At 39.2% G+C, this 15,275-nt stretch overlaps 1 protein-coding gene and 1 long non-coding RNA gene across 5 annotated transcripts in view; one reads left to right on the forward strand and one right to left on the reverse strand.

Annotated features, from left to right (window-relative positions):
• Positions 1-2,229: 2,229 nt before the first annotated feature.
• On the reverse strand, positions 2,230-3,608 carry LOC107536878 (uncharacterized). Its single transcript, XR_001603178.2, has 2 exons — positions 3,577-3,608; positions 2,230-2,440 (listed from the first exon to the last, which is right to left on the reverse strand). It is a non-coding gene; the product is annotated as an uncharacterized LOC107536878 (long non-coding RNA).
• Positions 3,035-15,275, forward strand: part of UBR2 (ubiquitin protein ligase E3 component n-recognin 2) — a 91,914-nt gene continuing 79,673 nt past the window's right edge. For 3 of the 4 annotated variants that reach the window (XM_016212726.2, XM_016212727.2, XM_016212729.2), the window contains exons 1-2: positions 3,037-3,141; positions 12,385-12,644. In XM_016212726.2, coding sequence (XP_016068212.2) covers positions 3,064-3,141; positions 12,385-12,644 — 338 coding nt within the window. In that variant the 5' untranslated portion in view covers positions 3,037-3,063. Of the gene's footprint in view, positions 3,142-12,384; positions 12,645-15,275 lie in introns of all 4 variants that reach the window. The other variant, XM_016212734.2, reaches the window with a different exon arrangement.

Here is a 15,275-nt window from a genome sequence, read left to right on the forward strand (position 1 = left end):
TTGGTCCTGCGTATACGATACTCCTAGAGGGCCTGGTCCTGAGTGTATGATGTTCCTAGAATGCCTGGCCTTGCAGAAGCATGTGGAAGACTACTTTGAAGGTACATGCTCCTAACACAGGCCTCTCAATATTCCCACAGCTAATTCTAAGTCAAGATGATCTCAAAATTCATAATTACAAGCAAAAAGGAAACAATCATTTAAATGAGGATTTGCACACACGAAGTATGATTACATTCCCAAGATGAGCCCTCGCCAGTTTGGTTCAGTGGTTAGAGTGTGGGGCCATGGACTGAAGAGTCCTGGGTTCGATTCTGGTCAAGGGCAAGTAGCTCGGTTGCAGGCTTGGCCTCTCACATCAATGTTTCTCTCTCTCTCCCTCTTCCTTCCACTCTCTCTGAAAAGCAATGGAAAAAATATACCCAGGTGAGGATTAAAAGAAAAATTCCCAAGACGATCTCTAAAAGTACAACAATCTAATGAACACTACTGAATAAGCATATTTAAAACCATTAAAGATGTAAAACAAAGATTTAGCACCATAAGTAAATAATAAGACATTATGAAAAGGAACAGGAATGTTTGAAAATGAACTGGATATAATTTCTAGAAATGAGAAATGAAGTCATTGAAAATAAAAAGTCAGTAGGTAAGTTCAATATCAGATTAGACACAGCTGAAAAGAAAATTGCATGCTAGAAGATATACCCAGAATGTATCACAGTTAAAACTATGGAAAAATGAAAAGGATTAAAAGTCATAGAGAATAAAAAGGAAGTCAAACAGAAGTTACAGAAGAAGGAAATAGAGAGAATGTGAGAAAGGCAGTATTTGAAGAAATAATGGCTTTGAAGAGTTACTTGACCGTATTACAAAGCAAATGTCATCAAAAACCAAAGAATCTATATTATAAAGACCGTGTTCCCTGCCCAACATACGATACAGTGAGAAATCAGTAACAAAAGATAACAATGCCATAAATATTTGAAAATTTTAAAACATACCACATGGGCCAAAGAAGAAATCATAATAAAATTAGAAAATATTTAGAAATGAATGATAATAAAAACACTATATACCAAAATTTGTAGAATGTGGTTAAAGCAGTATACAATGGAAGTGCACTGCTTTAATAAATCTATGATTCTCAAAGTTGGTCCCAGGCCAAGAAAATGGCCCGGGAACTTGATAAAAATGCAAATTTTCAGTCTCCACCCAAAACCTGAAAAAGAAATTCTGAGGTGGGGTCCAGAAATCTGTATCTCATCAAGATCTTCCAGCGATTCAAGTTTGAGGACCACTGCCTTAGATGTACATGTTGAAAGAAAGAGAAAGATTAATAGCAAACATCCAACTTGAGAATTTAGAAAAATAACATTAAAAGCAATCCAAAAGTAAGAAAAGGAAGAAAATAATAATGTTAAGAGCATAACATTTCTTTACAATCTATGTATTTTACTGTCTTTAATTCTGTTAGGACCCTTAGAGAGGTACTATCTTTGCTTCTGGGTTGTAACAATCCTAGTATTCCTCCAAGTTCACTACGACTAGGGAGCACATCAGCACAAGGAAGTCAGGCAAAGAAGAAAGCAATACACAGAAGAACATTTGAAGATATCTCATTTTAAATATCTATGCAGATGTATGCATACATTTTTCTGGATAGAATCATAAGAAAGTATTAAAAATGATTTTCTTTGGGGAGAGGAACTTGGGGTAAAAGGAGTAGTTTTTATTTTTCCTTTAAAATTATTCCTATTGAATTTGAATTTCTAATCGTATACATATATTACTTATTTTTAAAAGTGATAACAAGGTTTATTTGGACTATGAGGTTCTGGGTAATTTTTATTTCCTTAAAAAAAAAAAACTTGGTTAATATTATAGTACTGTTAACGACAATAACAAAAACGTCCCAACTTTTTTTTTTTCTCCTAATGTAATTCACAGTCTCCTCCTGAGAATAAATTAACATGCCTGGTAAAATGTGTAAGCAATTAGCTGATAAGTCTAAGGGAATCAAAGACTTGTTCTACAAAACCCATTCACTCCAACTGTCAGTCAAGTGCCTAATTATCTGTAACCAGACACAATTTTATTTCATATCTAACCTAACGATTATCTCTTCCTGTAAAACGTCCCCATCAAGAGTAAATCTTTGAATTTACTCGACTCCTTTTCCTTTGCACCAAGGCTTGTAATACATTTTGATAAGTGATCCGAACTAAGTCGTTTGGAAATGTTTTCTTTAATAGCGTTTAAACATGGGTAATGTTCACTTCAGCTACTCGTCTACAGGAAGGAACGATAAGTGACAGGGCTACAGAACTGTAGGAATAGAATGCAATTCATTCATTCGACAAGTCTTTGAGCGCCCACCACGTGCGAGGCTTTGAAAAGTACTTGAGTGTCTACCACGAGCCAGGCACTGTTCTAGAATCTGCAGATACAAAAAAAAAAAAAAAAGAAGAAGAAGAACAAATGGGATTGGGGTTAAAAAACTACAGTTCCCACAATATCTCGCTCTTCCGCCTCTGTCCAGGTGGGCGCTTCTTTCCGCGATTCTACTGGCGCAGGAAAGCCCCGCCCACTTACCTGCCATTTGCCCAGCCTCTCGTTAGCGGGCGGACTACAACTCCCACAAGGACCGTGAGCGCGCCCTATAAGGTAACAATCCTTCCCGGCCCGGCCGAGGCCTACTACAGTTCCCAGAAAGCCTTGCTTCCTCTCTTGGGTGTTATTGCCCCTTTCCCCGTGCGGGACACGGTAGAAGCGAGCGAGGGTGCCAGGCCCGGGGTAGTCCGTGCCCTTCCCGGGAGCAGGGTCGAGGCGGTGACTTGACTCTTGGGCGTCGAGCCCGGCGGGGAGCGCAGGAGGTCGCCGTCCCTCCTGACCTGCTCACCTCGCGCTCCTCTCCGTGTTGTACCCCCGGCCGCCGCCCGGACGGCTCCGGACCCACTGCCCGGGGCAGAGGTGGCGGGCTCGGCCGCCTGGGCTGTGGCGAGGCCGCGGCCCTTGGGGCGGCGGTAGCGGCGTCAGCGCTGGGGAGGAAGACGAGGGAAGATGGCGTCGGAGCCGGAGCCGGAGGTGCCGGCCATGGACCAGAGTTTGCTGGAATGTTCGGCTGAGGAGACCGCGGGGGTGAGTGCCGGCACCCGGGCGGGGACGTCTGGCCCTCGCAGGCCGAGCCCCGGGGGAGGACCTGACTCCAGGGCATCCTGGAGCGGCCCGGCTCTGACGGGGTAACCACCGCGTCGGGCCCTCCGGCCTCCCCTAGGAGGGAGCGGCTGGGGGAGGCCACCGATCCGGCCTCTTTCCTTCCCTCTTTCTTCTCAAACAGCCCCCAGAGCTGCTCTTCTGTCCGGGAGAACCTGCAACTCTTCCTGGCCCTCCTTTCCCCCGCGCTCCCATCAGGTCCCCAACATAAGGGCCTTTGCCCTTTAGGCCAGGTCTTGCAAGAGGGGAGGGAAAGACTCTTCCTGGTGTTTTGGGTAAAATCGCCCTCCTTTTTCTTCCCGATTCCTTTCCCTGAGATAAGCGGAGCCTGGGCTCCTCCACCGCAAAATGCGTCCTTACCCGAGTCCCTACTTTGTTCCTGGGACTGCCCTGGGCGCCAGAGGACGCCCGCGGCGCTGCTCCGTCTCTGCCCCTCCAGCGCGTTGGACGCCGGTTCGGTCTGTCAACAGCGTTGATGAACGTGCGGAAAGGAGGGTTTCGTTATACTGAGTGTGAGAAAGTAGTGGCGGAGGCTGCGAGATTAAAAAAATTTTTTGTCTAGGAGTTGGGGGTAGTTGGGTGGAGAACAAACGTTATATAACTTTGAGGGAGCAGCTTTCAACAAACAGAAATTAATAATGTGGGGTTTGGCCACAGCGTAGTGGGAACAGTTATGTCCCGGGTTGAAACCATTCAGACCCAAGTACTGTACTGAAACTGTAATATGAATATGCTCGTGTAGGTAGCAGAGTTGGAAGGTGATTACTTTAATAAGCTCCTTGTCTTCTTTCTTCAAGGACTGGGAACACCCTTTAGAACAGATTGTCCAGAATGATTATGAATGGACCAAAACAACTCAGGCCCCACCTCTAAGGCCCTCCATTTGGAAAGCTACTAGGAAGGGAGTGACCTTTGATGGCAAGTCAACAGTGAATGTTAGGAACAAAGTTTTAGCCCAGCGCTGTGGGGCTGTTGGTCATTGAGTTATTTTGGGTGAATTGAGGAGGGCACTCAAGTCAGAGTGGATGGAATAAATGACAGGAGTAGAGGTAAAGAGTTTAAAGAAATACATTGTTGAATGATAAGTCTTTACTTTTTTTTTTGCTTTTTTTTTAACCGACTTTTTTAGTCTAGGTCAGTTTTCATTTACTTTCTCCTTAAAATTACAACCACCTAAGGATTTTCAGCCCCCATTGGCCTTTCGTGGATCAGAGAGATTTGAAAAAGAAAAAGCAGTATTACAAGTAAATAGTAAAATGGTAATCGTGATTTTCCATCTTCATTTCATCTTATTACCCATATTGATAACTAATCTGTTATTTAGTCAAAGTAATATTTTCTTTTATTCCCATCAAATTTTGTGTCTGTTGGCCCAGTGATACTGGCTGTTTTCCCAGTCGTAAAGGTGCAGACTACCAAGTAGGTTAGAGCTTCAACTTGTTGAGGTGCCTGAAGAAACCAGTTATAAAACTGGTGCCAGAGACCAATGATCTAGTTCTTGTTTAGTGGAATTCCCAAGAAGATGCAGCAGCAGAAACGAAGGGAAATGCAGTAAAAATTTATTAAATTGTTCTTAATTTGAGTTTGTGAAGATCACAGTCTGAACTACATTTTACTTTTGCTCTGTTTACTTTTAAATATTTTTCTAAACAAGATGAAAAAAAAGTTTGGTCTGAAGAGCAAAAAGAAAATTCCTAAAGAAGATGCAAACTAATATTAAAGTGCAAGACTCTTCCAGCTCTGTAACTGTGAGGGGTTTATTGTCCTTACTTAGTTAAAACATCATAACACTTAAAACTATTCTTTCAGCTTAGGCTCCACCACAGCTCTTTATCACAAATTAAAATGAATTAATAGAGTTTTCTCAGGTTAGAAGTAAATTTTAGAGAGGGTAAACAAGTAAAGAAAGCAGCTATTGATAGCCTTTAGACTCTGATACTGTAGTTTGTTGGGATCACATCCATTTAAAATTCCTTAATAAGCACTAGTGTCATCTTTCCCACACTTTATTTACACATAACTTCTCTTCTGAGGAAGGACTATTTGTGATCCCATCTATCTTAACTTGTATGCCTCATAAATAAAAGCATGTAAGCACTCTCTTCAGTAACTTAAAGTTTAGGATATTAAAGAGGCCCTCCCTTCTGACTTCTCTTTTTCTTTTTCTTCTTAATCTCCACCTGAGGGTTTTTTTTCCATTGCTTTCCAGAGAGACTGGAAGGGTGAGAGAGAAGAAACATCCTATGTGTCGACTGGTTGCCTCCAGTACTCACCCCTACCGCAGTGGGGGACTGAACCTGCAGCCGAGGTATCTGCAGGAATCGAACCCCGGACTCCTCAGCCCATGGGCCGATGCTCTAACCACTGACCCAAACAGGCTAGGGCTTCCAACACTTTTTGAGTCTTATCTATGTTGCATGCTCCGCAGATTTGATTATAATATGTTCCAGTGGATGATTGTGATTTAAGAAGTACATATATTTTCCCCAAGTATAAAAGAAATACATATTCCTTTTAGAAGTTTTATGTCTTGGTTATTTTTTGCTTTAAAAATTTTAAAGCAAAAATATATAATTCACATATAATTCAAATGCACAATTCAGTTCAATGGTTTTTACTATGTTAACAGTTGTGCAACCGTCACTACAATCAATATTAGCAGTCAGTCCCCTTTTTCACCTAAATTCCCAAACTGCAATCTATTTTTGGTCTCCATAGGTTTTCTATTCTGGAAATTTTGTATAAATAGAATGGTACAGTATGTTGTCTTTTGTGTCTGGCTTTTTCACTTAACATAATGTTTTCAAGATTCGTGCTGTAGCATATATCAATACTTCATTCCTTTTTATTGCAAAGTAATATTTCATTGTATGCACATCCCACATTTTATTTACCCATTCATCAGTTGATGGACATTTGGGTTGTTTCCACTTTTTGGATATTGTAAATCATGCTGCTATGAATATGTGTGTACAATTTGTGTACAATAAAATATGTTTTTATATTTATATCTCTTGGACTTTTACCCAGGAGAGGAATTGCTTGGTCATATAGTAATGCTATGCTTAATGTTTTGAAAAGCCCCTAAATTGCCCCACAATGGCTACATCATTTTACATTCCCACCAACAGAATATGAGGGATGTGGATTTCTCCACATCCTGTCAACACTTGTTACTGTCTTTTTGATTATAGCCATCCTGTAGGGTGTGAAGTGGTAGTATCCGTTGTAGTTTTGGTTTGTATTTCCCTATGACTCACGATGTTGAACATCTTTTCCTCAGTTTTTTGGCTATTTGTATATCTTCTTTGGAAGTTTCGATTCCTATCCTTTGCCTATTTTTAAATTAGTTTTTTGTTTTTTTTGTTTTTTTATTGTGTATTTTGATTTGTAAATGCTTTTATTTCATTTTTAGAACACATAATTTGTTTAAATATTTCTTAATAATATATAGTTCAGAAAACTCCATTTCAGGACTAGCAATTGTTGTTTTACAATTAATTTACATGTTGCTTATCCTTGTTTGAAAGCAAAATCAAATGGGGTTAAAGGATACAATTTTAATTGGGTATAGAAGAATAATTAGATAATGTAATAAAAACCTAACTTCTAGGGAATCTTTCATTGTTGTGTTTGTAGTTGCTCTCTATCCCCAGGCTTAAATTTAGCATTCAAAAAAGGAAAGCTCCTGGAAACATTGTCATAACATGTTTACTTTAGTGGAATGAGTTGACAGTTTCTTTACTTCCCTATCCAAGACTTCTAATAAGACAGTGTTTATTACTCTGTTGTGCACAGCCACAGGTGTCTGAAATAAGGACAAATTAACATGCAACCAAATTAGAAATCTCAATAGTTTTTCTGATTAAACACTTACATAGTTAGCTTATGTTAGTGAGAACTAATGTGAAAAGCTGTAGATTTTATTCTTTAGAGAAATACATGAGCCGTTATTCTGAAAGGCAGCCAGAAAGTTGTTCTGCTTACTTTCTCTTTGCAACTTATTTTTTTTCCCTTTTAATTTATGCTGTTGCAAGTCACTGATTCAATACCTCTGGTATAGAAGTCTCATGTAAAGGTATTTTGATTTATATATTGTTTAAATTAAAGATATTAAAATGTCTGTAAAGGATTGCAAATCTCTTACATGGGTTTGAATTTGGAATATATGCCTGCCTTATTTTTTTAAAAATACGTTTATTGATTTTAGAGAGAGAAGAAGGCAGGAGGAAGGGGAGAGAGAAAAGCATCGATGTGAAAGAGAAACATTGGTTGGCTGCCTCCTGCACATATACCCACTGGGGATCGAACCCGCAACCCCCTGGCATGCACCCTGACTGGGAATCGAACTGGTGACCCTTTGGTGCGTGGCACGATATTCAACCAACTGAGCCACGTGGGCCAGGGCTATACCTGCCTTTCTTGAACCAGATTTTTATATCTTTTAAATAATTTATAATAATATGTGATAAATAATATTTAGAATGAAATGCTTGTTTTATTAATAATGTATTTTATATACGGTGGCTGATTTTTTTCTTAACTGAAAGCTGATACTAGTTTCTGAATATTTTTGTTTAAGAAATCCTTGAACATGCCCAGCCAGGCGTGGCTCAGTGGTTGAGCATCGACCTAGGATCCAGGTGATCGGGGTTCGATTACTGGTCACAGCACGATGCCCAGCTGGGGGCATGCAGGAGGCAGCTGATCAATGACTCATCATTGATGTTTCTCTCTCTCTCTCTCCCCCTCTCTCTCCCCCCTCCCCCTCTCCCTCTCCCCTTTCCTCTCTCTGAAATCAATAAAGATATATTTTTTTTAAAAAAATCCTTGAACAGATTTGACCTGTGAATGTTGTTGGAGCCACAAAACAACATAATTTCTTTTAGAAAGCATTACCTTTTATTTTCCTTCTATTAAAATTCTGCAAGTGAAGTTGTGTGTTTTTTAATATGTTTTTATTGATTTTAGAGGGAAGAAGGAGGAGAAGAGAAAGAGAAAAAGGGAGAGAGAGAGAAAGGGAGGGAGGGGAAAGAGAGAAAGAGAAAGAAACATTAATCCGGCTGCCTCCTGCACGCGCCTAGTGGAAATCGAGCCCGCAACTTGGGTATGTGCCCTGACTGGGAATCAAGCTGGGGACCAACTGAGACACACTGGCCAGGGCGGCAAGTGAAGTTTTTTGGTGTTTTTTTTTTTTTAAACCAACCTGCAGTCCTCTAGGAAGATTTTTTTTTTTTTAATGGTTTTTATTGATTTCAGAGAGAGAGTAAGGGAGAGGGAGAGATGGAAACATCAATGATGAGAGAGTCATTGATCGGCTGCCTCCAGCACGCCCCCCCGCCCCACTGGTGATGGAGCCCCCAGTCTGGGAATGTGCCCTGACCAGGAATCCAGCTGTGACCTCCTGGTTCATAAGTTGATGCTCAGCCACTAAGCCACTCTAGCCAGGCTCCAAGTGAAGTTTTAAGAGAAATGGGAACGTAAAAATAAAAACAAAAGCTGCTTTTAAAACAGAATCTTTAAATGTAAATTAATATTGCCTAAAGCATAATTTTCCAGGATCATGGAGGTGAATTCTTTGAATCTTTTTTTCCCCCGCAATTACAGTTGACATTCAATATTGTACTAGTTTCAGGTATAAAGTGTAATGGTTAGACAATGATATGCTTTACAGAGTGATCCCCCTGATCCTACCCCCTGATAATTCTAGTCCCCACCTGGGAATTCTTTGAATCTTAATGCTTAATTTTTCATTCATAAACAGTAAATTGCTTAAGATAATTTGACTCTGTCTTTATTCATATTTTAAGTAGGGTTTGCTAACAACGGGTGAAAAACTGAACATTTACCCTTGGATGTAACCCAAAAAGTGTTTTTTTAGTTCAGAGAATTAGATTCTAATTTGCTTGTTGGTTGAGAACTGTTTGTCTTTTACCATTGACTACCTTTTTTTTTTTAATTTTATTTTATTTATTGATCAGAGAGAGAAAAAACATTGATTTGTTGTTCCACTTATTCATGCGTTCATTGGTTGCTTCTTGATGCCCTGACTGGAGAGCGAATGTCCCTTGGTGTATCGGGATGATGCTGTAACCAACTGACCTACCAAGCCAGGGCCTTTGACTATTTTTTTTTTCTTGTCCTTTTATAATTACTGAAGTGTGTGTGTAACTTTGATTTAGAGCTACTGCTCTTAAGGGAGAAAGAGCCTGGCCATGTGGCTTAATTGGTTGAGCGTAGTCCTTTGCACCGAAAGGTTGAGGTCAGGGGCTCATACCTGGGTTGCAGGTTTGATCCCCAGTTGGGGAGCATATGGAGGGCAACTAATTGATGTTTCCCTCTCACATCCATGTTTCTCTTTCCCTTTTTCTCTCCCTCTTTCCCTTTTCCCCTAAGCATGTTCTCAGATGAGGATTTATAAATAAATAAATAATAAATAAATAAATAAATAAATAAATAAATAAATAAATAAATAAATAAATAAATAAATGGAGAAAGAATTCTTAAACCTGTGGGATTGTCTCCCAAGAAGTGCTGTCATTTTAAGAATAATTTAGTCTCCTTCCTACCTGCATAAAGCTTCCATCCAACCCCTTAATTTGTGAACAGGATTTTTACATTTTAGTAAAAGTTCTCTGAAATGTGAAATTGACTAGAAAGTTAATAAATACCACCTCATGAATACTTGAAATTTCTTGCTATGTTATTTTTAGAAGGAAGGAAGCAAGTTGAAGATTGTACAAGTAATAGTTAAAATGAAGATCTTACACTGTTGTGTTACAGTGTTAGGTATCACTTAAACATAAAGTAGTATGGAGGACAAATAAACATACAGACTGACTTGGCAGGGGTAAATGACAGAATACAGGGAAAAGACTTCCGGAAATAGGGAACAGAAAGGAGGTGGTTTGAAGGATGCTCTACGTAGGGCTTATTTGGTTTAGTTTTTAGAGACTACAGGCCTGGATCTGCTTTATCTCTGCTTTCACGAAAACCACATAGAGAATCTTTCCACAGTAAGGAGTGACAATAAGGAGTGTAATGTGACAATAAGGAGTGTAAACATATTTATAGTAATCCAATGAACAGATTTTACTAAATGCCTGCTGGGACCAGGTTCTGTTTTAGACCTGTGGGTATATGGAAACAGGAGATGGGAGAGTGGAATAGAATAAGAAGGCATCTTAGAGAAAGTGAAACATAAATTGAGATCTGAAAAATGAGTGGAAAATAGTCTTGTAAAGCAGAGAGAAAGCAGCCAATGCTGGTCTGGAGGAGGAGACCCAGAGAGTATTGATATAAGGCAAAGGATGTTGTAAATCATGTTAGGGGAGTTGATTTGATTCTCAGTACAGGGGCAGCTGAATGACATGATCAGATTGGCTTTTTTAAAAATCATTCAGGTTGGGAAAAGGACTGTAGGAGGGGTAAGACTTGTGGGGATCACTGGTTAGAACATTGTTGCACTGATTCTGGTGAAAGATAGGAATGGGGGTGTTGCGCTAAGGTGGTGGAGGTGGTGCCTATGAAGATGGAGAGAAAGAAATGGATGGATTTCAATAAATATTTAAGAAGCCCAATAGGCAAGACTTTATTGGACGTTGGGGTGAGAAGGAATATTTTCAGGGGGAGGTTGGTTTGGATACCTGGGTATATGCTGGTATCTAAAATAGGGAAATAGGGAAAATAGTAGGCTGGGGGGGGTGGGGATCAATTAGTTCAGTTTCAGACATGTTGAATTGGTATCTGAAAGGAAAAACTCTATTTCTTCTGTTTCCCTCTACACTTACACCAGTACTCTGGTGCGCGCGCGCGCGCGTGTGTGTGTGTGTGTGTGTGTGTGTGTGGTCTTCAAGTTACCTACAACTTCTGTCTGACTTGGCTACAAATTGGGAGTTTGTTTGATCCCTTTCTATGGGTTCAGTTATTTGCCAGAACATCTAGTTTATTTTCTAGATTACTGGTTTATTTTAAAATAATACAACTCAGGAACAGCCAAATGGAAGAGATGCATAGAGCAAGGTATGTGGGAAGAGGTATAGAACTTCCATGCCCTGTGCCTACACCTCTGTGTGTTTAGCAGCCCAGAAACTCTGAACACCAGCATTTAGGGATTTTTATGGAAGCTTTGTTACATGGGCATGATTGATTAAATCATTGGCCCCTCTCGCCTCCCAGAGTTGGAAGTGGAGACTGTAAGTTCCAACCTTCTAATCACTGGGTTGGCTCCCCTGGCAGCCAGCTCCTCAAAGGGGCTTGTTATAAATAATAAAAGACACTCCTTTCACTTTTATCTCACTTATCACTTAGGAAATCAAGAGTTTTAGAGCTCTGCCAGGAATGGGAAGAAGACCAAGTAGATATTTCTTATTGTAAATAACAATATTACTGTATCTGTTAGCTATCTAAGTTAAATTATCACAGGTAGTTGGACATAGAAGTTTGGGGACAGAAAAAAGTGGCTGTTTTTGTTTTGTTTTTAGCAGGGAGAGCAAAGAGGAAAGGGCTTATAGTGAAGTCGGTCAGGGAAAGAAGCCATATTGGTGGAACAAAGTCTCTTGTTGACTGACATCCATAAGAGTGCTATATCATCTCTTATTAATCAGCCAGAAACAACTAATGTATTGGCTGTTCATGTTCACTGCATGCTGTTCCTTTCAGCAAACTGACAAAGAGAATCCGAATCACAATCCTATTTCAGGGTGATCACTTCCTAAGGTATATAAATGCCTAATCACTAGGTTGTATACCTGACACTAATATAATGTTGTCTGTCAACTGTGATTGAAAATAATTTAATTTTAAAAATTGGGGGGAAAATTGAACAAAGCATTAGAAAGGAAGTCAGATGGGCTCAATGGCTAATGATTTGTATGATGATTTGTTGTGGGCATTTTCCTGTACTGCCTACAGGAGGTTGCTTCTAGAGTTGAGGAGAGGGGTTCATTTCACTTTAATTTTACTTTTACTTTAAGTAGGATTCTAAAATAGTTTGGATTTGGTTTTAAATTTTCCCCTTTTTGGAAAGAAGACATACAGTGATGAGTCTTGTCAACAAAATAATTTATAACACCATTATTTTTGTACCTAAAAGAAAATAGATTTATCCAAATTAGTAGTTTATTGACATTGTTTAAAACTTTTTTTTTCTTTTTTCTCTTTTTAAAGAAATGGCTGCAATCTACGGACCTCACTAGAGAAGTGTACCAGCATTTAGCCCACTATGTACCCAAAATCTACTGCAGGGGTCCCAACCCTTTTCCACAGAAAGAAGACATGCTGGCTCAGCATGTCTTATTGGGACCGATGGAATGGTACCTTTGTGGTGAAGATCCTGCATTTGGATTTCCAAAACTTGAACAAGCAAACAAACCCTCTCATCTTTGTGGTCGTGTTTTTAAAGTAGGAGAGCCTACATACTCTTGCAGGTAAAATATTATAATTCTCTTCCTTAAAGGCTCTTGTTTTTACTTGACTTTTTCGCCCCTGAAAACTTACATCTTTGTTTTTAAATTATGTAGTATAATATATATATATATACACACACACACATATGTAAAAGTGTACACGGCAAGTATATGCAGTATAATAAGTAATTATGAAACAAACAGTCATGTAACTATTTTCCAGGTCAAGAAATAGAACATCACCAGCATCCCAGAAACCCACTGTATGCTTTCTTTCTACCCCATAATTAAATGCTACCTCGACTTTTGTAATAATCACTTCCTTGCTTTTCTTGATTGTTTTTTAGTTACAGTGACTCTTTCTGATCATGTTTTCCCAAATTTGGCTCGTGGTGGCCCCATCACACTAGCTGCTTTATCCTAACTGCCTTCATTAGTGTTTGAATGCTTCTTTGCTTTCTGATTCAAGGTGTCCACAGCTCACTCTTTATTACTCTGACCCATATGTAGAATCACGTTACCAAATAAACTGGGCCCAAATGCCTCAGTTGTTGCCAGCTAAAAGATGATTTTATGAGAAGGAACTTTATTGTGAGCCAGCAAGCAAGGAAAAGCACCTAATCCATCTTTATTAGGGGAAATCATGCACAAACATCAAGGTAGACTTTGTCATTGCATGTATAGGTGGGGACATGCCAGTGCTTGCGTAATCCGGCAACATGCTTAAACATATATCACATACTAAAAAATTATGGAAATCTCCACCCCTGGGTGGAGATTTTAGTATTATAATGAGGGTATAATGAGGAAAGTTCATGAGGAGGTCACTGGAGGGTTCTCTCAGGCAATTTTAGTCGGTTCCCCCCCTTGTCGTGCAAAACATCCTGGGCTTGATCCTGAAAAGCAGTTGTAGCAGTTATCAACATCTGGGATTGTATAGATGTGGGTAAACATCTGACTAAGTCTTGGTCTTTCTGTGAAACTTTCAGCAAACTTTCAAGATAGCGTTACACAAACCTTATAAATTTTATTGATCTAACTGGTGTTACAGGTTAATCGAGGATGAGTTTCCTTTTAGTTGGGAATGGCAGTTAGGAACCATGATATGGGTGTTATAGGTACTTACTGCTACAGGGTGACTTTTTTCTTTTCTTTTTTAATCTCGTTGAAAATTGAGTATACAAGGGTAGAAAATAAAGAGGAAAGTGCTCATCTTCTTTATGACTTTCTATTCCTATTTCTCAGAATTAATTATTGTTAACATTTTCTTATGTATCCCTCCAGAAATGTTATATCTATATGTAGGCCTATATATAATTATCTTAAACATACATATATGCAAACAAACACAAAAGGAAGTATGTTAAATATACTGGGCTAAATTTTCCTTTCTCTGTTTAACAAAATCTTGACATCTATTCGTATCAGCTGATGTAACCAGATAATCCATTGTGTGGGTGTACTATTAATAGAAGCATTGTATAACATTTTTTCCTGTAAGACTTCTTGTAATTTTGGGGAAGGCCTCTGGTTGTCTATGGTCATCTTTATCAGCATGGTTAGAATACCAATAGAGAGATTTTTATATATTGAAAGACTGTTAGATCTAGTTTTTTGTCTGTCTTTACAAAAACCTCTTAGAATCCTTAATTGATATTTAGAGCAATAGAGCTAGTTTTCCCTCATGATTCACAGATGAGGAAGCTGAGATTCATTTGTTCCAGTAATGTCTTTTGTAGCAAAAGGAACCAGTTTCAAAGCATGTCTTTTAATTTTCAATCTGGAGCATTTACTCAGTTTTTCTTTGACTTTCATAATCTGGACACTTTTGAAGATCACAGGCCAGTTATTTTGTAAATGCCTGTCAATTTGGCTGTGTCTGATACACTTCATGATTAAAGTCAGGTTGTATCTTTCAAAACCAGAGAAGTCACCTATTCTCATTGTACCCTATCAAGTAGCATGTGATTTTGATTTGTTTGGTAACTGGTGATGTCAACTTTGATCACTTGATTAAGGGGATACTGTAAAACTTCACTGTAAAGTTACTCTTTTTCCCTCTGTAAGCAGTAAGTGTTTTGTGGGGGGAAGTATTTTGAAACTATTAAATACTCTGTTTCTTACCAAACATTCCATTTATTCATGTATTCATATTAGTATGTATTCATAGAGTCCCATTGTGCTTGTGCTCTGATCTAGGTTTGACCTGAGAGGCCCTCAGCACTGTCGTCTTTGTCCTCCATGTCCCCATCATTCTTTGAGTTCCTCCTTTTTCTTTCTGACACAAGATGTTTGGGCACATCTTGGAATTTTCTCTTCCCCAGCCCTGAAATCAGCCATTTCTCCAAGGAACCTGGTTCGTTTTTAGTAGAGACTGGTGTTTAGAAATAAGGTGTGCTTGTTGATGTGGGTATGCCGCTAATCCCAGGCCCTCTCAGATCTATATCTATAGATACATATTGAAAGAGTTACTGAAAACCATGCATTTACAGTGATCTCTCCAGCTCCAGGCCAGCACCACAGGATTCTTTCTCATTTTCTTCCTTTGCATATTTGAAACTCCCTTCTGACGAGCCTGATTCCCATCCTAAAAGTACTTACTTATTTGATCACAGTATGTAGCCATTCTCTTGCTGCTGCTGCCACTGCCAC

Source organism: Miniopterus natalensis, chromosome 5 (genome assembly GCF_054644295.1).
Source record: "Miniopterus natalensis isolate mMinNat1 chromosome 5, mMinNat1.hap1, whole genome shotgun sequence".
Lineage (NCBI taxonomy): Eukaryota > Metazoa > Chordata > Mammalia > Chiroptera > Miniopteridae > Miniopterus > Miniopterus natalensis.